The 26,985-nt window shown below is 41.0% G+C and overlaps 1 protein-coding gene across 4 annotated transcripts in view; it reads left to right on the top strand.

Moving 5' to 3' along the window:
- The first annotated feature begins 2,189 nt into the window (after nt 1-2,189).
- Nucleotides 2,190-26,985, top strand: part of hecw1a (HECT, C2 and WW domain containing E3 ubiquitin protein ligase 1a) — a 110,042-nt gene continuing 85,246 nt past the window's right edge. For 2 of the 4 annotated variants that reach the window (XM_074693104.1, XM_074693101.1), the window contains exons 1-2: nt 2,232-2,374; nt 19,692-19,749. In XM_074693104.1, coding sequence (XP_074549205.1) covers nt 19,723-19,749 — 27 coding nt within the window. In that variant the 5' untranslated portion in view covers nt 2,232-2,374; nt 19,692-19,722. Of the gene's footprint in view, nt 2,375-19,691; nt 19,750-26,985 lie in introns of all 4 variants that reach the window. The other 2 variants (XM_074693100.1, XM_074693102.1) reach the window with 2 other exon arrangements.

The raw sequence follows: 26,985 nt of genomic DNA, 5'->3' as shown, positions 1-26,985 counted from the left end.
AACATTACTCTTATCATTATCATTGTGTTTGTTAGAAAACATAATCATTTTATGGTCAACATTTGATGTGCTTTTTCTTTAGGATTTTGTAAATATGGACATTAGATGGTTTGTAAACTATTAAAATCTATTTCTATCCACATTTCTTGCAGAGTCACCACTACGTTAAAAATGGGTAAAGGGGTTTTGTAACTGACCTTGAGAGGTCACATTACAGATAACCACACATGTTCAGTTTGTGTTCTTTGAACCAGACCTGTGTCAGTAAAAACTCAAAGTTTTTACCATGTTTCGTTGGTGCCCTAGATAGTTTAAAGGACTGTTTATCACCCCTTTTCATCCCAGCTTTAGTTTAACCAGAGGATAACATATTAATACCATAATTCTAACAGCCAAGTCAAGTTCTAAGGAATATTTTTTACACCTTTGGATGGCATGTTGTTGTCAGCCCAGGAGGTAGCTCCTTTTAAGTGGATGGAGAGTTCAGGCACTATGATTATCTCTCTCTAATGACATAATTACACATCCTGTCTTGAATTTGATGCTGCTATGAGGAAATTATAGTAAGTGTTTTTGGGTGATGCTAGATTTTTTTCTCCTCTATCATTCGATCCTGGTTCTGATCCTTTGATTAAGCTGATCTGTCCACAGCAGTGTTGACACAGATCAGTGACACACTTTTCTCTGTCATTAATCAAGCTGAAAGCTTTTGTTTAGTTGATGATCTCGTATATTAGGAGGCCACTGGGTTCCTCATATACCACATATATCAGCCAGCTTTCTAACACTCCATTGTAATGTCAGCTACATTAACATTGTCATGATTTAAAAAAAAAAAGTGTCTTTAAGTAGCATGACTTGTTATTTTGCAAATCATAATTAACCCAATAGACCCTGGGGTAGTGCCGGCCCTGTGGTTTGCACAACAAGTTTTGATTGGCACTTGGTTTTAAACCAGATAAGATAGATTGACCATTAAAACGTCCAAGAGTGTTTTCCTTCTGCTGAAGTGATAGCAGAAATCCAGGGCGTAAACAGCAAAAACATCAAAATCTAGACTGCAGTTGTTCACATCGCTTCTGACATTGAATACACATCATCACGTTTCCTAAATAAACATTTTTGATGGTTACAGCCCAAAAAAAAGTATGAGTAACTTTTTTTTTCGACGGTTATTGCACTCTGTTGCAATTTATTTAGTTAGTCTGAATATAATCCATACATTTCAAAAACGTTTAGGATATACGTGTTGTAACAAAAACAAAAAACAAAAACAAACCAAAAACCAAAAGCAAACAATAACAGCAGCACTACAGCATGCAAAATATCAAGCTGTGCTCTGGCAGACTTGGTATGGTGGATCATGAAAGCTAAAAAAAATTGATAGATAAAGCTGGACAGGTAGGCAATTTCATAGGCTCAACTACAGAGGTGCAGTCAAATTGAAATAAATGCAAATACAAATAATAATAATAATAATAATAATAATAATAATCTATTCAATTTAAATAAACAAAAAACAAAACAGAAAAGAAAAAAGAAACACGAGCAAGCAGACAAACAAACTTGTATATTGATAAATAACCAAATATCTACCTCACTTATTTAATACTTTTTTTTTTTTTTTTTTTTTTTTGAAATTGCCACTTTAATGCTGAGTTAGACTGTTTTTATTTTAATGAGGTGCCTTTAATTCTCAGTTGTAACGGAAGCTCTCATCCACCGCATGTCTCACATCAGTAGTAGTTGCTTCGGGGAGAGGATACACGAGAGGATGGAGTGTTGACTGCGTGCTTGCCCCAGGGTGCGCGTGATAAGTGTACACGTTCATGTGTGTATCAGTTGGAGGGCATGAAAATATAGGCAAGGAGGCAGAAGCGCACGCGAGGAGAAAGGCGCGTGTTCTGATTGGCTGTGGAGGATTGGTACCCAGCTCCGTCAAGTGAGAAGGATTTATCTTAGCAGAACAGGAAACCTTGCTTTCAAAATAAAAGCAAACTTGATTTACCTAAAATCCGATTTATCAGGAACACCGTTTACAGAAAACTGTGATCATAAAGGTATTGTTTCACGTGCTTGTTGTGAAAATTGCATTTTTAATCGCGCACCACGGCCAAAAAACACAAAAGACCTTTACAACACAGATGACACAGGATTAACGTGACGCTAACCGGAAGTCCTCGCCGTATTGCCGCATGCTTTATTTTGGTCCAGAGAAAGAGGAAAGGATGTGACTGGATCCTGTCGTTTGTTTGTGCCTCCGCCGCCTTTTACCGTCGAAATGGAGCTCTGTGGAAACTAACACGCGTGTCCCTCCTTAAGTCGTCGTCCTTGCCGTTGGAGAATGATCCACCGACAGCTCATGTTATCCCAGGTAGGTCGTCTCCATTGTTGCTGTGTAACGTGAAGTGATGTAGCCTGGTATCAGTCCTCAGCAGCGGCCCAGCGCTCTGTAGCCTGTCAGTCAGTGTGACATTTTCTCCCGTGTGGAGGAAACCACACGATAAATCACCTTCACGACACTCAGTGATGGTTTTCATTCCGCTAATAGCAGAAAACAGGCGAACACTCAAACACACGCACATGACTGCGTTCCTTTCTCGAGGCACAGACCCTGAAGCAGAATCTCAGTGTAATTGTTTACCAGAGCTGATTTACGGGACCCCTGAACGGGAATCTAACCAAGCTCTGTTTTCTGATGCAGCTAGCCAGCCACCACCATCCCTCAAAGTTGGCAGGGATCGATTTAAAGGCTAACTGAGTCATCGTCCTGTGCTGGACTCAAGCCGCGGGAATGAAATCATAAGGATCTGAGTAAATCTTGAGTCATCTCTCATTTCTAATTCAATTAAAGCCTGAAAGCAAAGCAACACTCAGCTCAATCAATTTTCATGATGGGGTTTGGTGTGTTGTATTAGCAGGGACACACAGAAGGGGGGGCCAAAAGTGGCTCAGCCCCCTCATAAGACATATATGGCTGGAAACCTAACTATTATTAACTAGTGGCCTTTGGAAAAAATGCAGGCTAATGACGCCTTTTGAACACTGTTCTACCTTTGAAAATAAATTGATTAGCAGTTTTCTGGTAACATTGACAATTTGTCATGGGAAATATATACAGTTTTGACATCTTAGAGATATAAACGTGGTCATGATACATCATTGTACAGATCCCTATTAATTATGGATAGAGGTGTAACGGTACATGTACAACGGTACAAAGGCCGTTCGGTTCGGTTCGGTACAGTGCTGTATTCAAACGAGTACAGTAAGTTTACGTTAGCTGCTGCACATGGCTCTTTAATATTCACGTCAGTACTCTTCTATGATTGGCTGAGTAGGGAAGGCTTCATGTGCATCATGGCTGCTGCTAATGACCAACCGGAGTTTGAAGAGCCTTCCCCCTCGCTGTATAATGGCAAGTTTTTGGTTTGATAAACATACTAAACAAGCAAATGGTTTTTGGTTGTTCCATGCTGTACCAAAAATGTACCGAACCGTGACCCTTAAACCAACCGTGATTTTTGTGTACCGTTACATCCCTAATGATGGAACATAAGGGTGATATTAGCGGGCTAGGGCTACTCGTGATGCAACGATCAGTCAACATAACCAACAACACTGACTCTAAACTTTTGTTGCTGCAAAAAATGAAGTATTGGTGTGTTGTACTAATGTTTTAGTTATTGGTAAAATCAAATACTGGCAGGTAAAAATTCCTCTGTACTTGCAATTTACTACAGGAAGTGTTGTGGGCAGTATCGCTCCCGCTGTTTACATTATTCAATGAAATGGAGACAAATTCACATGAATTATGGCAGAGAGCACGGAGGATGCTAGAACAATGGCGACCCAAGGCTTCCAAAGTTTAGTAACATTTGGGAAAAAAATGGCAAAACATGATGTAGTGCTGCCATGGAGGGAGAGTTTGACTTCACTCAGTTTGCACTGAACACCTGACCACAGGGAGCAAATCCCAAATAACCGCGATTAATCGATAAATAAAAAACTACAAAGGCATTCTGGGTGAAGCTTGCTAGCTGCAGCTTGGCTAAAAGGCAGGAAGAGGCTAAAGTGAGGTAGAGAATTATAAAGCAAAGCGATGGAGGATACAAAAAAGTGATGCATGAGAAGAGCAGGTGCCCAGGAGGAGAAGCAGTGTCTGTTGTTTGGAAGTTTTATGGTTTTAAAACATCCAACATAGATTAAAAAAAAAAAGTTTATTGTAAAATGTACCATGGTAGCATTTGGCTTTACAATTGTCATGTTCAGGACCATTTTCCTCTTGTTTTTTTGGACCTCATGCTTCAGAATTTCCCTCGCACTCATGAAAGATGAAGGTCCAGAACCTTCCAGCTTTTCCTTTGCCAAAAAAATTCAATTTCAATATGGGAAAGTTTAGCTTGGTGTAGCAGTCAGAAATACTCTCTTGTTGTCCCTCTTGTTGGTGGAGTGAGGGTGACTTTCAAGGACAAGGAGCTTATTTTGATGCATGTCAGTGTGATACTTCATTTGTCTGGCATTCTCCACCAAAACAAATGTGGTTATACATTCTTTGCACCCTTGGTTTTAATCTGTCAACTGGTGAACTTCCCTCAGGTCACTTGGTAAATACAAACGTGTGTGTTACTTGAGTGTTAAATCTGTGCTGTGGGAGAAACATGGAGGGGATCCACTTGGCATACCTGGCATACTGATGAATATCATCAATCATTTCTAACAAGTCGGTTTCCTTAAATACTACTATTAAAATGATTTCCCTCTGAGTGTTTTCATACACACATAAAGCCACCTCTGTAGAAGTTGATGCCTCAGTTGGGTCACTCCTGTTAAAAAAGGCTGTACACGTTCCAGTGTATGTCAGGGCTGTACACTTTTCCTGCAGTTGCTTTTGGTTTGAGATGAACCACCAGTCCTGGTGTTAGTACCCCCCCCCCCCCCCCCCCCTTTCTGTGTGGGGATTCCCATCCTCAAATCCTCTTAAATACTGGAGCACCACACAGCGGGCGTATTTTCCTCTTTTGTTGTCCTTTGTGTTTTGATTTCATGCAAATCAGTGGCCCATAATGCACCAAATAACAGACAAGATGGAGTGTGATAATGGAACAGCTGTTCAGATTGAAGTTATCAGAGAGGAACACAACACGTCTTAAAATCTGTGCAGTGTTTCACTAATGAATGCTGGGTGCCATGTTGTCACAAGGTGACTCCTGGTTTCATTTCCGTTGGTCACCAGCTTTACAAAACAATAAACAGGTTTCCTTTAAATGCCTTTTGATTCAATATACTAGCTGATAATGTTTTACTTTGAATCTTTTATTCATCTTGTGAAGTCACAACTGATACCCACTGTTAACTATGGGTGACCACTTTCTCTACCATTCTATCCCTGATCGAAAGTGTAACTGCATTGCTATTTTCTGCACGCATCTAAATGCATGTTTTCTGAGATGTAGGATAATATCCCTGGTGGTGTTAAGTTGGTCTTATTAATCAAACAACATGAATGAATGAAGCTCTGCAGGGGTTGGCTGAGGTCCTAAAAGTTAACTCGGGCAGTCTATTTGTAATTTTAGGTATTAGAGTATTTTTAGTTGTGAGCTAATGAGTAGTGATGGGAAACTCGATTCTTTTTACTGAATCGAGTTTAAATGAGTCACTCACCAAAGTGAATCGGGTTTTTGAGTCACTCGAGTCAGTTACCCAGAAAGTGCATAGAAATCTATATTTCAGAGAGATTCATGACTGAAAAGGACAATTAATATACTCCAATGTGAAAAAAAGAGTGAAAGATCAACATATATTAAAGAAACTTTTATTTTTCTAACTCACAAATAATACTAATATGAATACAGCGATATGGCGAGACATTGCAAGTTGGAAAAGTTTGCAGATCAAGTGTCTGCACCAGCGGGAGGTGAGTGAGATTATGTGCTGTGAGTCGAGCAGTGCAACGTATTAAGCTGATTCACAGGGAGGAAGGGGGTGTGTGAGTGACCTGTATGTGCTTAAAGTGATTTGCGAGTGAGCAAGTGTGACCCGTATGTGCTAAGAGTCGAGTCATGCTACGTACGTTCAAACTGGCAAGTGACTCGAGTGATTCTGCGAGTGAGTTAGTGCGACCTGTATGTGCTAAGTCGAGTAATGCTACATACATTCGAGCTGGCGAGTGACTCGTATGTGCTTTGAGTCATACTGTGAGGGAGTTAGTGATCTGTATGTACTGTGGGTGAGTTAATGACCCTGTATACACTGTGAGTTAGGGATGTCCCGATATTACATTTTCATTTCCTATACGATACCGATACTGCAGCATTGAGTATTGGCCGATACCGATATTAATCCAATACAATATCAGCATTAAACATACATACTTTTATGACTTATTTTGTAGTATGTCTGTCATGTTAGAAAAGTCTTGATTAAGTGATATTCAAACAAAGAACAGTAGTCAGCAACAGTATGAGGAAAAACCGACCCATTTATTATTAACCAATGGGTAACAGAAATTTTAACATTAGACATAAGAATATACTAATAATTGAATAAAATAAAGAATAAATAAGAAGACCCAGAAAATAACCTAAATAAATCAAATAAAAACAGCAGGAGCGGAGTCTGGAATGGACTGCTTTTATCTGAGATTTTAGATGCATTCTGGTGTTTCCTCAAATGACACAGCTTACAATACAGCGGATGCTGGTTGGTCGTGTTCCTACTCCAGACTCCAGACCAGATCAGGCACATGAAAAGCTGACTCCTTTTCTGGGTTATTTAGAGTTAGAGTTGGGTCAAAACAGCTGGATGCAGTTAACAACCTGCTAACCTGGGATGCTCACAAAAACAAGCTGTCCCTCATAATCAGGCTCACTTAGTGGGAAAATTACAATCTCAGCATCTTGGGTTACAACTTCAGGTCATTTTCATTTCAATGCAATTTTTTTTCTTTATCTACCTCAAGTCTGTCTAATATCAGAATTGTGTAACCCTGACTGGATAAGCTAGGCCCAGTTTCCTTATCATTATGCAAAATGTTCAAATAAGGAAATGTTTGCTCATTTAGATCACCCCTTCTTTTTTCTCCATACCAAAGTTCGCTCTAAAACTTGTCAGAAGAATTACCATAAAATCCAGAATATAAGTTTAACTGGTTTGTAAGACTCTGGCTTTTTTAGACAGTGATTCCACAGGAAATAGTGTTTCAACTATGTTCCTGCATGTGGATTTTAGTTGTAGTCAGCAATGTGCAGCTTCTGTGCAGATGTGTAGGTAGGGATGGGTATCAAAAGGTTCCTGTTAAGAAACTGTTTAATCCATCGACATCTTTAGACTTTAAGCTTAACGATTCCCTTATCAGTTCTTTGCATTACAGCGGGCTGCCGGACCTTACATTGACTAGTCTGTCGCAGCTATCTTAGCTTAGCAGAGAGATAACAGTTTCCCCCCAAAAAAGTCTAATTCAGGATTTTCAGCTTAAAGTTTTACTAAAAAACACAAAGAAATGAACATCACTCTCAACATGTTTTACACCTCCTAATGGACCAAAAACCACATAGAAAAATAGAGCTAGCTTGATGCAGCGAATATTGGAAATTGCATTGATATGCTAACTGTTAGCATACATTGGTATAACTACACTTTAACAGCAGAAGCTCAGCTTTCAACATATCACAATTTATCTCTGTAAACAATAATGAGAACTCTGAATGTCAAAATACTAACAGCAAAGATGGAGGAAAGTTACGAGCAGGCTCATGACTGAATTCATCATGCTCTATGTTCTACACATAGCATACTTTTTGTACAGAGAAAATTCACAGGAGTATCAATAAAATTTTATTAATACCCATCCCTCTGTGTAGGCCTGTCTTTTATACTTGATAGCTACCTAGAGGTTCATTACTGTAGCTTACAGTAGCATTGATAGTTGTGACAAACTTGCAGACTAGCTCCACCTTCTCTCTGTGGGGCCATTTGTTCTCTTGAGTTAAGGACTTCATTCAATGAAACCAGCATTACACAAGGTTTACTCACTTTATAGTATACCAGCATAATGCTTTTGATGTGTGATAATAGAAAATAGAGTAGAATAGAAAATACTTTATTTATCCAAGAGGGGAAATCCAGGAGTCACCGCAGCATTTAAGAAAACAAAAGTTAGAAAGTGCAAAAAGGTCCACAAGAAAATAGATGACGACATTCCGTCCACCACTCTCCAGCCCAGTCAGTCTCCACCTCCACAGGGTCCAGGACTGAGCCTCCCCAGCAGTCTGTTCAGTCTCTGTCTCCTGGATCCTGTCTCACAGCAGGTGAAGCTCCTCCAATGTGGCGCCGGCGTCCGATGTCAGCTCCGTCAGCCACGTCCGTGAACAGCACGATGCCGCTGGGTTAGCACGGCTAGCTCGTCCATCCCACCGGAGATAGATCCCACATTCCCAACAACGATGGATGGAAGGACAGGTCCACATCATCACCTCGCAGCTCACACCCGAGAGCCAGCACGTCGTCCTCACCTCCTCCTCCTCACCTCAAGGGAAATCATCAAGCCCTATACTAGTTAGCATTGACATGCTACAGGGTGCTAACAGCTAATTTCACATGTAAACAATGCAGCCATGGTTACATGTAGGATCTCCAGACAAACACAGGAGAAAAGTAGTAAAAATATCACTGAAGACACAAAAAGTTTGGTGTCCATGACCAACAATGAACCATACAAAGTGATGATCCACTCCAAATACAAAGATGAAAAAAAGAGACGAAAAAATACAAGAAACGGACAAAGAAGAGAGAGCTGCTGCAACAGGCAGCCACTTGGGCAGAGCCAGAATTGCTTAATGAAGGAGAAAGGCTTGCTTCTTTCAGTGCCATCTTTTGGGTGAAATACTGTAAACTTAGGAAAGCCTCTCTGTGTTTCTTATTGGTACACTGGTTGCATATGAAAAAAGAATGCAGACGTGTTTTATACCCTGAATTTTATCATACTTAATGATCCAGAGACAGGTCATATTTGTACACATCATAAGCATCAATTACACCTGACCAAAAGCTTACACTGAGGCCACATGTAAGTGCAGAGTCAGATGAGGGAAAACACAAAGCACTGCTTGCATTAAAGAGAAAAGACTTGGCTTTTAAGTATGCTGTCAGTGCACAATCACAGCAGCCTGTAGCTGCTCCAGCATTGAAGGTTTTCACGAGGAGGAAATGGTTGTCAGCTTAGCAAATTTAGGGTAACATCTGAGGAGAGATGTGGGTCTGAGTTCAGCTGGTTTTTGATGCATTTTGGCACCCATAGGTTTTACACAGTCAGGAGCCCTACAGGTACTTCATGCAGTTTGGGTACACATCAAAGCTCCAACGCACAAAATCAAGTTAAGCAGCAGCCGTACTGTCCTTTTGATGTTTCACTGTCATGTCAGGCCAGAGAAAGGGGTGTGAGAGGAGGAGAGGTAATTAATTCACTCGCTTTTTTATCATTTTTAATTCAGTTCTTTCATTTTTAAGCAAATATGCCTGAATGTACGTGGTACTCGAGTTTTTTTAATGTAACATGACTGCACAATTAGCATTTCCGAGGATTTCATCGTATGGTTTTCAAATAAAAGTGGCATTAAAAGAGTTTTTAATGATTCAATTTTAAATAGTTTGTTTTCTGTTTTTAGGGCAGATCCAAAAATTTTACCATCAATACAGAAAATCATAGACCACACAGTAACATGAGCAAAGTGCTAATATGCTTCGGTATAAACATGAAGCTAGGGTTCATTTTTATTTCTCCATTTTAGCACCAGAACAGAACCTCCAGTTATCAGTCTGTGTTACAGCATCACAGCATCCTGTTCCAGGGAAGGTTCACAAATACACCGTGATGCTGCAGTCTGCACTCATCACACAGTGCCGTATATAGAATTAGTATTGATTTACAGTACAGTGCAGAGTTGTACAGGAGACACTCTGGAGCACACAGGCGCTGTGCAGCTGTACGCTGGATGAGTGGTAAAGTGTCAGTGAGTGTTTCTATGTCTGATTGGTTGTTAAATTACTCGCCACTAGTTTCTTGGAAGCCATGCGCAAAACATTTGTGGCTTTTATTTGGGAACAGCTGCATGGAAATTTGATTTACATGACCTCAGAGTGTAATGGTTGTCATAACAGCAGGTCAAGATGATTGTGGATAATTTTGCTTTAGTAGCAGAACATGCTGACAGGCACACAGCAGTCTGTATGACTGAGTGAGGGTTCTTCAATGTTACTTAACTCTGTTTTCTGAGAGCCATGATAGTATAAATTTGGACTGTATTTCAGGTTTGATACTGTTGAACTACAGGAATTGAAATCTGAAAGGATTAAGGTTATTAACCAAAAAAGTTGGGACATGCTTCAAAGGGATAAAATATCCAGTTTCAGTGTTTGATAATGTTTTAAAATAACTACTTATTAAATCAAAGAGATAGATAAAGAAACGTTTAAGTGGAGAAGGAAGCAAAGCTTCCCCCTGCCTCCTGTGTAGGGATGGGTAATTTTCCATGCTGGACATGCCCACAGCATTACACAGTACTGAGAAATAAATATGTTTAATTGAAAAAAATGTATACTTTACCATTAAACAAATTGATATTTTTTACCACATGAACACAAAAAAGTACCGAAAATTGGTACCGTTAAGTACCGGTACCGATTGCCAGGTACCAGGCATTGGTACCGTATCGTTTCAAATGTGAGATGGTACCCATCCCTACTCCTATGTGTCTCTCTGCTCAGCTCTCCATCACAGACAATAAAGCCCCACTTTCACCAAGCGGTTCAGTTCAGTTTGTCTCGGTACAGCATGCATTTTGTGGCGTTTCCACTGACTAATCCGAGACAGATCCCCAAATAACCAAGATGAGCCACCCCACTTTTTTGGGACCCTTCTGTGGGGGTGCCAGACTGAACTGATCTGATCACAGAAGGTGGAGCTAGAAACACTGCAGACTGTTAAATGGTTGTCTCTTCCTGTGTGACAGCAGCTGCTGTTTTCCTCCTGGCAGCTCGCAGTCTTCTCTGAAACAAAGCTTGATTGTTCTTTGTAACAAAGAGTCACATGCCAATCACAAATAAGACAATCTGCTAGATGTCTTCACTGTTGCTCTTATTTACTGTGTCAAGGTTTTCTTCTTCGTTGGGTTTATTAGAGGGGTACACTGTGTTGTGCTGCTCAGGTGTTATTTAACTTTTGCAGCTATCTGTATTTGGCTTACATCCGGTGGGTGGTTCTTTTATGGCACCAACCAAAACGCTCCGATTATACAGAGTATCAAAGTGTGTCTCATCTTTCGGTGCCACGTTCCTGTATCCGGAGGTTTGATTGCCGCCAAGATCTGATAATCCCACTGATGATTGGCTGTAATGTTACATGTGGTTGTGGCATGCAGGTTGTTGCCAACTTAGCGGCTCCCTCACTGCTTTTAGCGACTTGTCAGACTCAGCTAGCATCAGTTTTTTTTGTCAAGATGAGCAACTACTGACAAATCTAGCTACTTTTTTGGAGTTTGGAGCTTGACGTGAAAGCATATTGATTTCCTGCTGCTCTGAGTGCAGTGCTGAGCCCCTCCCCCTCCCCGCAGCAGACACTCTGGAGCCCGGTCACACTGGCCATCCCAAGCGGCAACCTCCGGTCACAAATTATGAGACAATGCGGAAGTGCTAAAATCTGCTGTTTCTCGAGTGTTCGCTTGAGGCTGGCTCTGGAAGTAGCGGAAGTCACATACACACCAAGCCAAAAAAAGCTGTTTTCAAAGCAGAAATTAACCTATTTACAGCCTGGTTTAAAAAACGTCTCCTGTCTGAGTCACTAATTTTACTACTGGCTCCCACTGTACGGGGGTGAATTTTTTTTTAACTCGGCCGTTCAGAGGGTATTAAGATCGCGAGCTCCCCCAATGAGAGGCACAGCTGAGGGTCACGTGACGGCCGGTGCCCCATAGCTGTAGGCAAAGCCCTCGCCACTACCAATATGGCCGCTATAGCCAATGTGCTTCATTTTCCATTTCAAAAACAGATGGGTGACGTTGGCGAGACTACGTCCATGTTTTATACAGTCTATGGTTTGTACTCCATGATTACGATGCAGCCGTTTTATACATCTCACGTGCAAAAGCCTGCGATACAATGAGTATACTCGATATATCTCCCAGCCCTAGTTCCAACCCTGGATAGAGGAGGATTATTTTGACATAAAAAAAATTAGCAGAAGAAAGTTCATGTACAGTTATAAACACATTTAAGGTGCATTCAGTATATTCTGACCTGTCAGTTGTTTGCACGTATTCTTTTGCATGGGAAATTATTTTCTTTTTGGTAAAATTGACGCTATAAAATTGGTATAAAAAAAGTATCGTTCAGGAAACGGTATCAAAGTGAAGGTATTGGTACCGGTATAAAAATGTGTAGAACCATACCGAGCCTTACACATTGATACACCAGAAGATGGGAACTCCACAAAGAATACCAGAATAAACCAGAGCAGACTGAACGTTTCTATGAGATATAATGTAATCAGATCTCTGTTCTTCCTGCAGCTAATGGCCATATGGCTGCTCTGTTGTAAACAAAGAAATGTCCCAGCTCCTGACTCCCTCCTCTGGACTCTGCTTTAAAAGCATCTCTGACCTTCTCTGAAGTGATACTCTAACCTGCAGGTGGCTGCCAAGTGACAAAAACAATCTTGATAGCCAGTTGGTTGGAGGCTGAGCAGTTTATGCGACTGTATCTTTTCATGTGTCCATCTCCTGTGCACTGAGGTTTCATGTCTGGCTGGAGGCTATTCGTCTGGCTTACACAGCTCTCACACACAGTCTTTGAGAAAAACTGACCCGTAAAGAAATCAGTTGAAAAGAAGTGCTTCCTCTTCCAACACAGGCTGCTGCAAAGAACGAGACACACATCAAGATACATAGAAAATAGGCCGTGATACTATAGAGGAGGGTTGTTTCGTCTTCTTTCCGACACTGTTTTGCAACTCTTGGTCACAAGTGAGTGACTGTGGTTGTATTAAGCAGAGGTTTACAACTGTGAGCAGATCCTCCCTGAGGAGGATCCAGAGAGTTTAATGGGGAGGCACAGAGGGATTGAGCTGAAGGAGCTGCATGAGGTAAAAGGATGTGTGCATGTTCTATAAATAACAGCAAGCTGTGACTCAGTCAATGGAAGCAGTTTTGGGTCTTTAACACTGTCAGTTCACTTCTTCTGCATCTATTAAACACAAATCTGTCAACTCTAAAAAGCACTTAGAGTCAGTGATCATCATCTGCAGTTCTCTGGGTAAAATTAAAACATAAAGCTACATGTTTGAAATCAAAGTCTTCAGTAATAAGGCTGAAAAAAGAGTTTCAGTTCATGATTCCTGTCAACATCCTGAACACACAATGGGAACTTTGCTCCTCAAACTTTTAGCTGATATCCTTTAAAGGGGACATATCATGCTTGTTTCTCCTTTTCACTATGCCAGACTAGGATGCCTGTAAAGCATTTCTGCCCTCAGTACAAGTCATTTAGTTCCTTCATTGACCCACAATAGCGTTCTCAATATCCTCATTTTAGGCCATTCTGAAGATCTCGTAGAAATGCTCCGTTTCCAGAATGACCTCCAGTAACCTCGCAACGTCACAGCCCTTTGTGCTCTGATTGGTCAGTTCTATCAGAGGGGCGGAGGGAGTAGAGCCAGGGGGCGGTTTTTGCAGCATGGCAGTATTTACAAAATCGCCATATTGGATGGGGCAGACCGAGCGAGATTGCTGTTTGCCAAAACTTCACCGTAAGGCATTGATAGCACTAATAAAATGGCAGAGTGTAGGATACATCCTTTTGTATTGGACCCTGAGTCAGACCCGGACGGTTCTGCAGCTCAGGAGGAAGAAAATCCACCTCCACACCGATCATCTCAGGACGCTTCAGTGTGGTGAGTCAAAGCGGTACTGTAACATGTATAGTTTATACGTGGAAATATAGGCAGACTTCACCAATAAACTATTTGGCTCCATCCTGCTCCTTCACTTTTCTCTGTCTGTTTTATCCATCATGCTGAAAGTGTAGTCTAAAGATGTTCCTCACTATGTTATTACCGCAGCATTATTGTGGTCCAGGTTCACAGTGCATGTCAGAACAAGCATGCAAATATCACAGTCTCACAAGTATTACCACATCTGCTGAAACTACAGTGTTTTAACTGCTAATTCACCATGTAAAGCCGAGCTGCTCGGCAGAGCAGAGTCCCTGCATCCAGCACTCAGTCAAGTTAGCCAGAGCTTGTAGGGAGCTTTATTTATACTCAGCTCTTGGTGGGTGTATCCCTCGGTGGCGGCTGTGTGACTGACATCACAGAGGAGGAGCTGCTTTATCAGATTACTCCAATAAAAAGAAAGGATCCTCGTGTCGTCATGAAGGTCGAAATCTCGAAGCCAAATGGCAATGACCTATTTTCAGAGGCATCAAATCTCGTTCTAGGATATCAGAAAAAATACAATATCTCATTCTTTTAAAATTCAGGGGGGGTAAGGTCTTGTTTTCAAATGTATTATATTATGTAAGTATTAAATCAGGGATCAGCATGATATGTTCTCTTTAAGTATAAGTGAGGCCCAGCTCACACTATAAAGGTTTAAAAACTTTCAAAAATGGACTTGCATCATCCACATGGGAAGTCTCCACATCTTTCACAGATAGTCTGAACTGTAACCTCAAACATTCACAAAGAGAAATTGCGGTGCATCACTCTCAACGGAACAGCATTGATATTACGTGTCAGGGGCAACACACCCGCTCAAATGATTTACAGTCTCATGCAATCTTTCTGAAAGTGGATGTAAGCAAACCAACACTGGCTTTGAGTATAAACAGATTAAAACTTTAACACTTGTCTGAAAGAAATAGATTTTAGGCTCAGGAAAAAGGAGTAGCCTTTCTCCAGAAAACGGAGGGAAAATGAGGTAGGATTTTGGCTGTCAGATGTGATATCAGTCAACAGCAGAATGCTAGTTAACATCAGCCTCGGGGGCTGGAATGTTTATCATTGCTTGGAAACACGGTGAGAGGCTCCGTCTCCTCGCAGACTTGTCTCTGGTGGATGTTTTGTTCCCACTTTGAGAGTCCTGACGTAATCACCCATATTTCCAACTGTAAATAAGACACGTTTGACGTTATCAGGCCAGCACTGATGAATACCAGGTTATGGACTTAATATTTTAACACCATCATATAACCATAGGATTTAGACCAAACACAGGATGAGCTCTCTTTTTACACTGTGGAGGCAGATCAGGGAGAAATCAGCCTTCACAGTCATTTGATCTCCCCACCAAAGTCTGACCCAGTTACCTCGGGAGCTAAACCTTTGTCTTCAATGGAAATCTGGCAGCTCACATGACTAATCTGCTGTGTCCATCCTTAACTGAACCAGAAGCTACAAAGACTAAGCTGTAGACCCATTACCCAGCGATAACTGTGAAGGATTTCAGTTTTAGCAGAGGCTGTATTCCTGTCCCTCCCATCCCAGTTTACCTGCTCTACATGTGTGCTGCATTAATAATCATGTTGTCTTGATCGCAATAATTGCATTTAATTATGGGAGTGACAGAACAAGTGGGGAGACAAGTGGGGATATATCCCCAGGGATTACAGGCGAGCATGCTAATGCAGCTAGTTAGTTAGGGCACGGCACTGATGTGCTACTACATGACTAATGAGCTCTGTAGGGATTTGGACATGACTGTGAAACATAGTTGGTTTGTGCTTTTACATATTTGCATAAGTGTGTCACCTCCAGCACAGAACCAAGTCTGCAAACAAGTCCCCAGCTCCTTTGTTGTGACTTCAGCAGAAGCCCTAACAGGCTTCATCACAGGGTGGGTTTTTAAGGAGCTGCATTCATAGGGAAATTACTGTTGGCTGTGGTGTAGCAGAGACGCAGAGGGAAGAAATCTTATTCCCCGTCACATTATGATCAGGGAGGAAGAACAGCTTCTGTACGTCCTTTGAAGGGTCAGGCCAAATTCATCTTGTGTTGTGGATTTATGGAACTGTGCTGGCTCACAGATTGCAGGTGTTTGGATGTCCTTGGAGAAGAAAAGGTTTTCAGTTCCAAGCAGTTTGTTTTAATCTGGTGAGGAAAAATGGAACCATTAGACCAGGGATTCTGAACCAATGAGTCACAGCCCACTTTTGGGTCACAGACCTGTTTTTAGTCACAATCTGTGACGAGGCAAAAAAAGAAGTGAAAAAAAACAAGTCCTGGTCTTTTAATTTGAAGACTTTTTATTCAGCGTAGTGCTGTTTATGCACTCGCTGAATAAAACAGAGGTATTCAACAGGGGGTCCTCGGCTTTTAGGAGGTCCATGGAGGCACTGTAGGGGGTCTGTGACATTTTTGGTTGATAAGGCAATATTTTGAATTTTCAAGTAAGTATTACCAAATGTTTCATTTTTTCCTCATGTGATCATCTTTGAACACACATCAGAGGACACACAGAGGCCAAAGATGTTATCTTTCAGTCAGAAATGAACAAACTCAGTAACACAGCAGTTCTGTCAAACTGCACACAGGTTCACTCAGCGTTCACTGCTAGCTCCTTAAGACAAAAGGAGACCTGCCTCTGTCACTGCTCTGCCAATCACACAGCCTCATGTTTCAGACTAGATCTCCCTGGTTCCCCAGAATAGCTTAATACTGGATGCAGACTAAAAGAGTGTTTCTTCGAAGCACAAGGCCCAGTTTAATACAGTAAAACAGCTGAAATACACCAAATGTGTCTGCAGTCCTTCTCTGTTCTGTCATGGCAACAGATCAGATCAGTTTTTAAGTCATTGGGCTTTAATTTTGTGGACCAGGCGCAAGCGCAGGCGCACCTGCCTTGCGCCGGCCTTCATCGCACGGACAGGGCGTGACCGGTGCGGTTTGCAAGTTTCCTGCAGTGCCAAGAGAGGCGCAGTCAAGGCGCAGAGGAGCACAGAGGAGCGCGTCTCTCTCCGCGCAAATGGCAGAGAGGGAGGAGAAAAGCCGTGAGTGGGTTTAACACAGCCGAGCGCTGTCTTTACCAATCAAATGAGCGCCTCTCCTCGCCTTTAAATGCGCTGCGGCCGAGGCGCAGCGTCTGATTGGTCTGAGTGATCCCCAGCACCGCGGAAACAGCGTGCTGGAAAGACCTGGTAGCGGAGACGGTTAGAGCCCCTGTCCCTGCAGCAGGAGAATGGACAGCGGGGCACATCAGAGGACACGTAGAGCTTCACCATGTGGGCCAGCTCCCGGGACAGATTTAATCTGTTTCTTTGTCATTAATAGGAGTAAAAAATGAAGAGACAGTTACACAGCTGGCTTATCCATTCAGAATACTTTTGATCCACCTGCACTCCTGGTTTGTCATCACCAAATAGCAGAACCTTTTATACCTACTGTATACTCTCCCAGTGTCTCCACCTCATCCTCCTTACAATAACGTACTCCATCTTTTTAGATCACGTTAAAAATAAAGACTAAAACAGAGAAATATGGGAAATCACAGGTAAATCCTGAGTGACAAACATTTATTTTGTCTCTTTTTTCTTTGTCTTTTCTTTGAATTAAATGAAATGAGAGAAGCCAGATATATACTCAGTATCAGATGTTAAGGCTGTTTATTGTTTAATTGTTAGATGTGCATCAAACTTCCAGCTGCCGTCAGGTTAACTTTCCATTATGACAAACGGCTTTAATCTGACATCAGATGTGACGGGACAGTTAATATAGATACAAATGTATATGCTGGTTCAGACGGTTACATTAAATAGTGATTGCTGTGATTGTTTACTGCATTAAAATGTGCCTGACACTCTGGAAACCTGCCTCTGAGGCTTTGTTCACATGTGCGCATATGTGTGCCTGTCACGAAAATTACAACTGCGGAGGGTGCGCTCCACTTTGCACTGAGAATAGACCAGGTTGGAGCTGGCGAGCTTTCAGCGCACTTTCTGCACTTTTTTTGGCACAAAATTGTCACTGTGCCAACATGAAGCTGCTGACACCTCCCCCTTGTGCGCCGTCAACTCCCCCTGGCGCGCCATCACACCCATCTCTGCGCAGACGGTCTACCAAATTGTGAAATTAGCCACTCATGGTGGTGCGCAGCATGAAATTAACACTGCGTGGGGTGCGCCAGGCTTGCACCCCCTGCGCTGCGCCGCAGAATTAGAGCCCATTGTGTCAACTCACACTGGATCTGTTGTTGCAGTCCGTCTGCATGGCTGCTCCGTCAGGCCCCAGGTAATATGCAGCCATCCTATTTTAGCTGGACACAGAGCTGTGGCGCATAAATTCAGCTTAGGGGAGATCGAATGGGACATGAAGTCGTGAATGACACAAACCATGTCAAAATCAGTTCATATTTATCTTGGCTATGACAACAAATGGACATGATGAGTGAAGCCAGACCAGGAGTCAACAGGTTTGAGTTTTCACAGCCCAACATGAATGAAGAGAGACTGATCAATGAAGTGGGAAGAGAGGAACTCCTCAGTCTGTGACTCCAGCTGTCAGTCATACATACAGCTTGTTGGACTGAACATGCAGCTGATGCGAGTTGACAAACACCGACAACATGCACTGGAACAAAGTGGGACTGCAGACGTATCTGGTGTATTTCAGGAGTAACATTTAAGGAGGTACCTGCTCTGTGTCTATCAGTAAGGGGGTCCTCCTTGGTCTGAAGAACGTTTAAGACCCTTGGTAAAGAAGACTTGACTGAGTAGATTCTGTGATCCATATTTATCAGTCGCATGTAAACTGTGCACATTTTTGACTGTTTTCTAAGTGTCTGTTCAGCGTTGGACTAGCTGGTTAGTCAGGATTTTAGTTTCCATTTAAACAACCAGGAAATTAGTCACTACATAACATCCTCAGTGTCCCACAGAAGTGTCACCTTTTTTGAACAGATGTTTGTGTTGTTTCTGAGTCAGAGGCAGAGGAATGGTGATCTCATGGCTTGAATCAATTTGGAGAAACAAGATTTCATCCAAAAAATGCAGGATGTCAAGAGCTGCTTGAAATAAATCTGTCAGGGTCAGAGCAGAAATCTGGATGCTGATTGGCTTAAATTTACATGGATGTGGCTGTCTTAACTGTTTATTTCAAACATTTAAACATGTACATGGATTAGGACAGAGGCTGTGTAAAATCCAAAGGGCTGTGAGTCACAGTGAAGGCAGCAGATTCAGATGTGTCCTTCTCTACATCATTTTAATCACAACCTATTCTGCTAACAGCTCCTTTCTTTGCAGGGTTTACTGCTAAACTGCAGCAATGCACCATATGACCCTCTGTACACGTTCATGAAAACTTGTGTTTTTGTGTTTATACATGGTTTCAGTCGATCCACATGTAACACTCTGATTTTACACGTGTGTGCTGCTGTATTTCTCTGTCATCCATATTCCTGTGTATGTGGAGGTCACAGTGTCTTTGTCCGTCTGTTCCCACTCCTCCCTCGCTCTGTGCTTCCCCTTCTTCTTAAATTTTTCATATTTCTGATGAAGATGAAGTATGAAAGTTTGAAGATGCTGTGTTCTTTCTTCCCTCCCTCCAACATGAGAAGGTGGCCATACTTTGGACTCTCACTTGCTGCATTCTGCTTTTTGTTTCTGTTGTTTGTAACACGCCATCCTTCTCCTCCCACTTCCCTCAGGTTTTGGTCTGCTTTGGGTTGACTGGTCATTATGCTGATGCAGCTCTGTAGTATCAAGGTCAGTGTCCCCCCTTGCTTGCCATCATAATCACCCAGCACCTTCTGCATTTGCCTGCTGACCACCCAGCACACAGTTTGTCTGCAGATACAGGAGTTTAAAGCATTTTATGTATATTTCACTATATTTGTATTGGTTTATTCTTTTGTTCATTCTGTGATCATACTCATGTCAAAGCCTTAAAGGGATAGTTCACTTTTTTTGAAGTGGGGTTGTATGAGCTTTATGTGACCACTAAGGACATTAGATACAGTAGAAAGTTGTCTCCTCTCCCTCAGCAAGACACAGACTGTAATCGATGGTGACGAGGAAATAGACGCTAACAGGGACAGACGGTACCAAATTCAAATGCTATTTTCTCTGCCTACAAGAACTAAAATCAAAAACTAATACCACAGTTTAAGAGTACGCTACATAAAATATTTTTTAAGTGCATTAAGTCTTCGGAAATATAAACATTTATTTGGACCTAACTAACTGGTCATGTGTCCTTCCGCGCAGCACTAGTGCGCTCCGTCCCCCTCCTCCTTTCAGCTGTAGGGAATGTAAACAAGCTATGCTTCGGGCGCCGGTTGTAGCCTCGTGTAAGTTTGATCAAGTATCATAATTCTTTTGTTTGTACTCTAAGGATTGTGAGGCAGTGTAGGAAATTCAAAATGAGTGACTATGACAGCGACGATGAAGTTTCATTCACTTTGGAACCAAAAGGATACCTGTATGAACCGGAGTACACAGAAGAGGAGCTGCTACAGATGGAGACTGAAAGGAATACAGAGGAAACATCCACGGACACTGGACATCAGTTTGTGTCTTACTGAGGGAGAGGAGACAACTTTCTACTGTATCTAATGTCCTTAGTGGTCACATGGAGTTCATACAGCCCCACTTCAAAAAAACTGAACTATCCCTTTAACTCCCTGTGCTGTATCTTGTTTTTCAACAATACACATCAAATCCCTAACAGATAATATGTTCATATTTCCACAGGCTGACTCAGTAATTAAGCTGGACCTCTATTAACATTCGCACCAGACTGTAACACAAGAGCAACCCTGCAAAATGGCATTGTGTGGAGATACATTTCCTTCATCACACACTTTATGCACAAAGTGCTTCAGCATTTAGACCAATCCATCAGCTCTGGCTGAGCCATGCCCTGGAGCTCCTTTCTAACTGGAGCGTCCTCTGATCAGATCTGAGATCACAGGATGGGAAAGTCTTACTCATGATCCAACTTCCTGGTGATGGTGTTTTGTGCACAAAAACACAGTTTTGCTGAGCAGACACCAAACTCTTGATAGGTGAAACCAAATCTTAATATCTTATTAGCATAAGGTGAAATCTTCAAAGGGTATAATTCATGAAGGCCTTTTCCTGAGCTGAGCCAGGGTTGCTGCAGTGTGCTTTAAAAAGGGGGTGTTCTGCTTTCCTATGGTTTAAAAAACGGATAATAACCAAGAGGCAGCGAAGCTAGATGTTAAGACTAAATGTGTGCAGATTTTCAAACCTATTCATATGCTGTAGAAATCCACAAATCTTTCTGTAAACTGTTCAAAATGCGAAGCCACACAACCTCAATGAGATCTTTATGATATTTTTCTAAGTGATGAGGTCAGCACATTTAGGGCTCTAATTTCGTAGACCAGGTGCCAGCGCAGGTGCACCTGCCCTGCGCCGGCCTTAGCCTAGCAGACAGGGCATGACCAGCGCACTTTGCAAGTTGCAGTGCCAAGAGAGGCGCAGTCAAGGTGCAGAGGAGCGCAGAGGAGCGCAGAGGAGCGCAGAGGTGCGCGTCCACGCCTCCCTCCGCACAAATGGCAGAGAGGGAGGAGAAAAGCCGTGAGTGGGTTTAACACAGCCGAGGGCTGTTTTCACCAATCAAATGAGCGCCTCTCCTCGCCTTTAAGTGCCCTGCGGCCAAGGCGCAGCGTCTGATTGGTCTGAGTGATCTCCAGCACCGCGGAAACAGTGCTGGTAGTGGAGACAGTCAGAGCCGCTGTCCCTGCAGCAGGAGAATGGACAGCGGGGCACATCAGAGGACACAAAGCGCGTCACCATGTGGGCCAGCTCCCGGGACAGATGTAATCTGTTCCTTTGTCATTAATAGGAGTAAAAAATGAAGAGACAGTTACACAGCTGGCTTATCCATTCAGAATACTTTTGATCCACCTGCACTCCTGGTTTGTCATCACCAAATAGCAGAACCTTTGGTGATATACTGTATACTCTCCCAGTGTCTCCACCTCATCCTCCTTACAATAATGTACTCCATCTTTTTAGATCACGTTAAAAATAAAGACTAAAACAGAGAAATATGGGAAATCACAAGTAAATCCTGAGTGACAAACATTCATTTTGTCTCTTTTTTCTTCGTCTTTTCTCTCCCTCTCTTCTTTGAATTAAATGGAATAGGAGAAGCCAGATATATACTCAGTATCAGATGTTAAGGCTGTTTATTGTTTAATTGTAAGATGTGCATCAAACTTCCAGCTGCCGTCAGGTTAACTTTCCATTATGACAAACGGCTTTAATCTGACATCAGATGTGACGGGACAGTTAATATAGATATAAATGTATATGCTGGTTCAGACAGTTACATTAAATAGTGATTGCTGTGATTGTTTATTGCATTAAAATGTGCCTGACACTCTGGAAACCTGCCTCTGAGGCTTTGATGACATGTGCACACATGTGCGCCTGTCACCACATTACAGCTGCATTACACCTGCTTCATTCATTCTGAGATTCATTTTGTTTTTTGGATTGTACTTGTATTTGTATGTCATCATGAATGAAACAAAGACAAACAAACATGACCAATCAGAGTTGAGAACCTAACTCTGAGGAAATGCAGTGAAAATGCAACACGCAGGTTGAATTTTAAGGGTCTGCACATTTTAAAGGCCAAATTAGGTTGAAACACAAAATAATGGTGATTAGTCGACTAATCGAAAAAATAACCAATAGATTAGTCGACATGAAAGATAATCGTTAGTTGCAGCCCTAACATTGTTGAAAATCATTGTTAAAAATCAGTTTACTTGGGGCTCATAATACTTTGTGTTTTTCTTTGGTGTAGAACAGGATGCTGATAGTTGGTATCCAGCCAAGTGTCAATACGACCAGGAAGAACCGGTCCACAAGATGTAACATGGTTCACTTGACAATGACTTGTTGTAAATAGCTGGAAAACCCTGGTGTAAGCCCAGACACTGTACCGAGAGGACTCCTAGTTCCTTCCTTTAGGCCATGCTGAGACCACTGATGTCTGTAAGCTAACTCACCACATGTGGAAAAGACAAACCACACAACAGTTTGAAGTTTGGGGATCTTCATAGAAATGTGGTCATGTTAAAACCACTTCACATTCTTCTGGTGCCCTTCATATCCCAAACAGTCACATCTGTGTTTTTTAGCTGAATTGCGGACACATCTCTTGGACGTCATGGACAAACAGTGCTCCACTTACAGATCTCGCTCTGCCCTTGGCCATTTACTATCACATAAACAGGTCAAGATCCAACCTCCAGGGCAGGCTTTTCAAATGTCTCATTAGACACATTTAAGAGAACCTATCCAGACACTGGGAGACCTCATGGATGGAAACTGCTAGTGCTATATCAAATGGAAATATGCACAAAAAATGAGCTAATTAAACATTTATGCTGTTTAATCCTTAGTATCTATGTTTTATTCCTGCCATTAATTCCACTTTATGACAGTACAAACAGTTTCACTCCCTGAATTTACAATGCTGTATTATTTAACACGCCGTGCTTTGAACCATAAAATGGACTTGATATTTTTACTTTGGGCTTTGGCTGCTGAAATCAGTCTCAGTCTCCTCCCTAAACAGTCAGTGTCACTCTCATCAGCAGCACCATTATGATCTGATTCTGCCTATTAAACAGCTTTTATGTCTAATGGTCCAAAAAGATGAGATGATGCATGAATGTTCCTCTTGTGTGAGGAGTGTCATTATAGAAATGGTTGTCTGCCAGTTGGTGTGAGCTGTATCTGTCATGTTTACAAGCTCTCATTAGTGCCTTATTCTTCTGGCTTAATGCACGACTTCACTTACTCTGCTGTCTTCTTTTAGGCTGAGATGTTTGCAATGCATTTTGGATTTTTTGGTGTTATTACTCCATGAAGACATTTGTCCTAAAAGCATCAAATATGAGCCACCAATACCACCATGAATGATACTTTAATTTGGTATTAATTGTTTCCATCAACAAAAAGAATCCAATTCCAATCTTTACATTAATATGGATGTAAAGCTTAATATAATGTCAGAACTGCAGTATTTTAACTCCTGTTGCTGCACAGAAATGTATTTATGTGTTTATTTCAGTATTAAAACTTGTATTTGAAGAAAGAGGAATATATGCTTCCTGGTAACAGCTTAAAGGGTGACTCTGTAGTGATTGGCAGCATGCTTCTAAGCTGCTATTTGCAGCCATTAAGTACAGCACTAAATCATTTAAATTCATACTACAGGCTCTCGACTTCTCAGCCTCTCAGTGAGAAGAAAGTGCAACAACCCATCATGTATTACTCAACATGCGCCTCTCTTTGCTTTAAGCCACAAACTCAAACCCTGATGAGAGGAAAGACGCCAAACTCAAGTTTTATTAAGGAAAGCAGTAAACACAGCTTTTTGAGGAGATCATAAAAACTTGGATGCATTGTGTAGCTATCTTCATTCACTGCAGCTGGATACTGTCTGATGGGGTATCTCTTTAACAAGACTTTTCTTATCTGACATTTGACTTTTTAACATAGTCTGGTCCTCAGGTACTTTCAGCTACTGCTAAGGTGTCTCCCACTCTATCAATTGTTCTGAATAACTTAATGCTTAAAACTTTTTTGTTTTTTATTATATTTTATTTTTGTTGTTTTATAACAAATATATAACAGACAACTTCAAAACACAGGGTCATCATGAGTGAGACGAGTGAGAGACATGCTATATCATACCGTTAATCAAAAAAGAAGCAGGGGCAGTCAAATTGTAATAAAAACAAACACTAAACATACACATATGTGTATGAATACATATAAATAAACACATGCACATATCTAAGGTAAATAAAGCAGAACACATGCACAAGTACAACAAAAAAAGAAGAAGAATGGAAAAGTTGTGCTCTTAGATGGTGTCCAAGACAGTCTTTAAGAGTGATTGTAATGAGGGGTACATTTCATGTCCATGGGGTGTATCTATCAATTTTGCTAAATATTAATTTCAGGCAATGACTTTTTTTAAAATGGGCCATTTGGGTAATATTTCACCTTCATTTAATACAGAAAATTAGCAGGTTCCATCATTTATTTAGCAAAAAATGTAAATCATGTGTTGGAATTTGCAGTTTTTGAGCTGTCTGATTTCTCAAATGTCAAGTTTGTGCTTCAAAATTAATAGTAGAATACATGCTTGTGTTAATTATTCCAAGTATTATTTGTTTAAAATGTTCATTAAAATATGAAGAAGCTGTCTTAAAAACTAATTAAGTAATTCATATGGATAAAATAATTCACTCTGTGTGTGCTTGAGAAATCAGTGTCAACCGTGTTACCTACCGAAAAAATAAAAAATAAAATAAGCAATGGTTTACTCCTAAGTCACATGACTTAAATCAGCAGAGGTCCCATCCTTTTTGGTGGGAACCTTGAAGAAAGTGTGGCATGTTTTAGCTCCTCCTCATCAATTTTTCATCAGAATGATTGTCTGTACATGGGGCGCATTAATTATTCATCAACTGTGTTACCAACATTTTCTGCTGTTCTTACTATAGATGTTACAAAGACCAAACTGTGAAGAAAAGGAGCAGAAATATGAGCTGATGGAGGTCAGGTGGTGCCATGTTTAAGGTCTGCAGTTAGCACAAGGGCAAAAAAAGGAGGAAATGTCAACCATGTTACAGTGTGGTTTTTGTGTCATAATTCTTTTCAGTTTTGTCTAAACTGATATAAATGACAAAGGGAAATTTCTATGGAGCATAGTCTAATGAAATTGTTCCATAACTCTAAATTCAGTTTAATATGGATTTATGTGGAAAAAACAGGCACAACTTTTGTCCATAACACAGTTAACAAAACAATGCACCATTTTTTTAAATACCTTAATATTTAAGAATTATTAGAGCTTAAGCTTGTCAACTAATTAATTTAGTACATTCCAGGTGTATCATTTGAAATTAAATAGAATATAAGAGAAAAAAAATAACACATATTCTTGTCACTTTTTTGTATACCTGAAATGTTCCCCTAATTGTAGAATCATTCTTTAACGTTCTCGGGGGTCCTATCAGTCCAAGAATTTTCCTGGTGTGAAGAAAATCCCTTGTTTACTAATATAAATGCAGGAAGGTTAGAAAAAAAAATCATTACAAACACTTAAAGGATTTTCAATTTTTCCACTACACTTCATCCCTTTCTGTTGCTGGTCTCAGAGAGAAAGTTAGTTTTCCATACCCTGAATTTCCCTGGACGATGTCTTTCTATTCAATGAGATTTGGGATTTCTTCATTCAACCACTTTCTTGTTATGGCTTTTTACTACCAGCTCATTATATTTGTAATAGATATCTTTCTTGTTTTGTTTTGTTTTGTTTTGTTTTTAACTCAGCTGGAATGTCACCCAGGTATAACATGCAAAAAACAAGTTCTGAGTTTATCATAGACCTGATTGCATTCATTACATCCAGCCATTAAAAACCTATTTGTGACATCGCCACAACAAAGGAAAATGACCAACTGCTGCTCAACCATAGATTCTCCTGAGCGTGTTACTCTGTGACTTGTAATCCTAGAACTTAAAAAAAAAAACCTCAAACTGCTTTCCAAGGTGAGTTCTCTCCAAAGATTTAAGCTGGAGGTGGTGGACTATGTTGTACTTATGATTAGCCTGTCCTCCTCTGTTAACTTTGCATCTTTCTCCCAACTTGATTCGACAAACATCATGATGATGAATAAATCTTAGTAATAAAGAGATTTTAATCATCCCCTACAGGTACAGTCTCTTTCTACATAAAGAATGTTGCATCAATTTAAATTCAAAGTGATAATGTTTTTACTTGATAAATAATTTGATGGTTTTTGAATCTAAAATTATTTAATCAACAAGATGGTATTTGACCTGAGTGATTGGGCCAAGTCTCACTTTTGGTAACAGCACTTTCAGTCTGCAATGACAGCTATAGTCATGTTTAACGTTGCACTGCCAGGCACAGTA

This window comes from Halichoeres trimaculatus, unplaced genomic scaffold (genome assembly GCF_033239565.1).
Source record: "Halichoeres trimaculatus isolate MK-OKI-2021-1 unplaced genomic scaffold, fHalTri1.1 fHalTri1_scaffold_18, whole genome shotgun sequence".
NCBI lineage: Eukaryota > Metazoa > Chordata > Actinopteri > Labriformes > Labridae > Halichoeres > Halichoeres trimaculatus.
The sequence above is the reverse complement of the archived record's forward strand: the minus strand, read 5'-3'. Positions and strand labels throughout refer to the sequence as shown.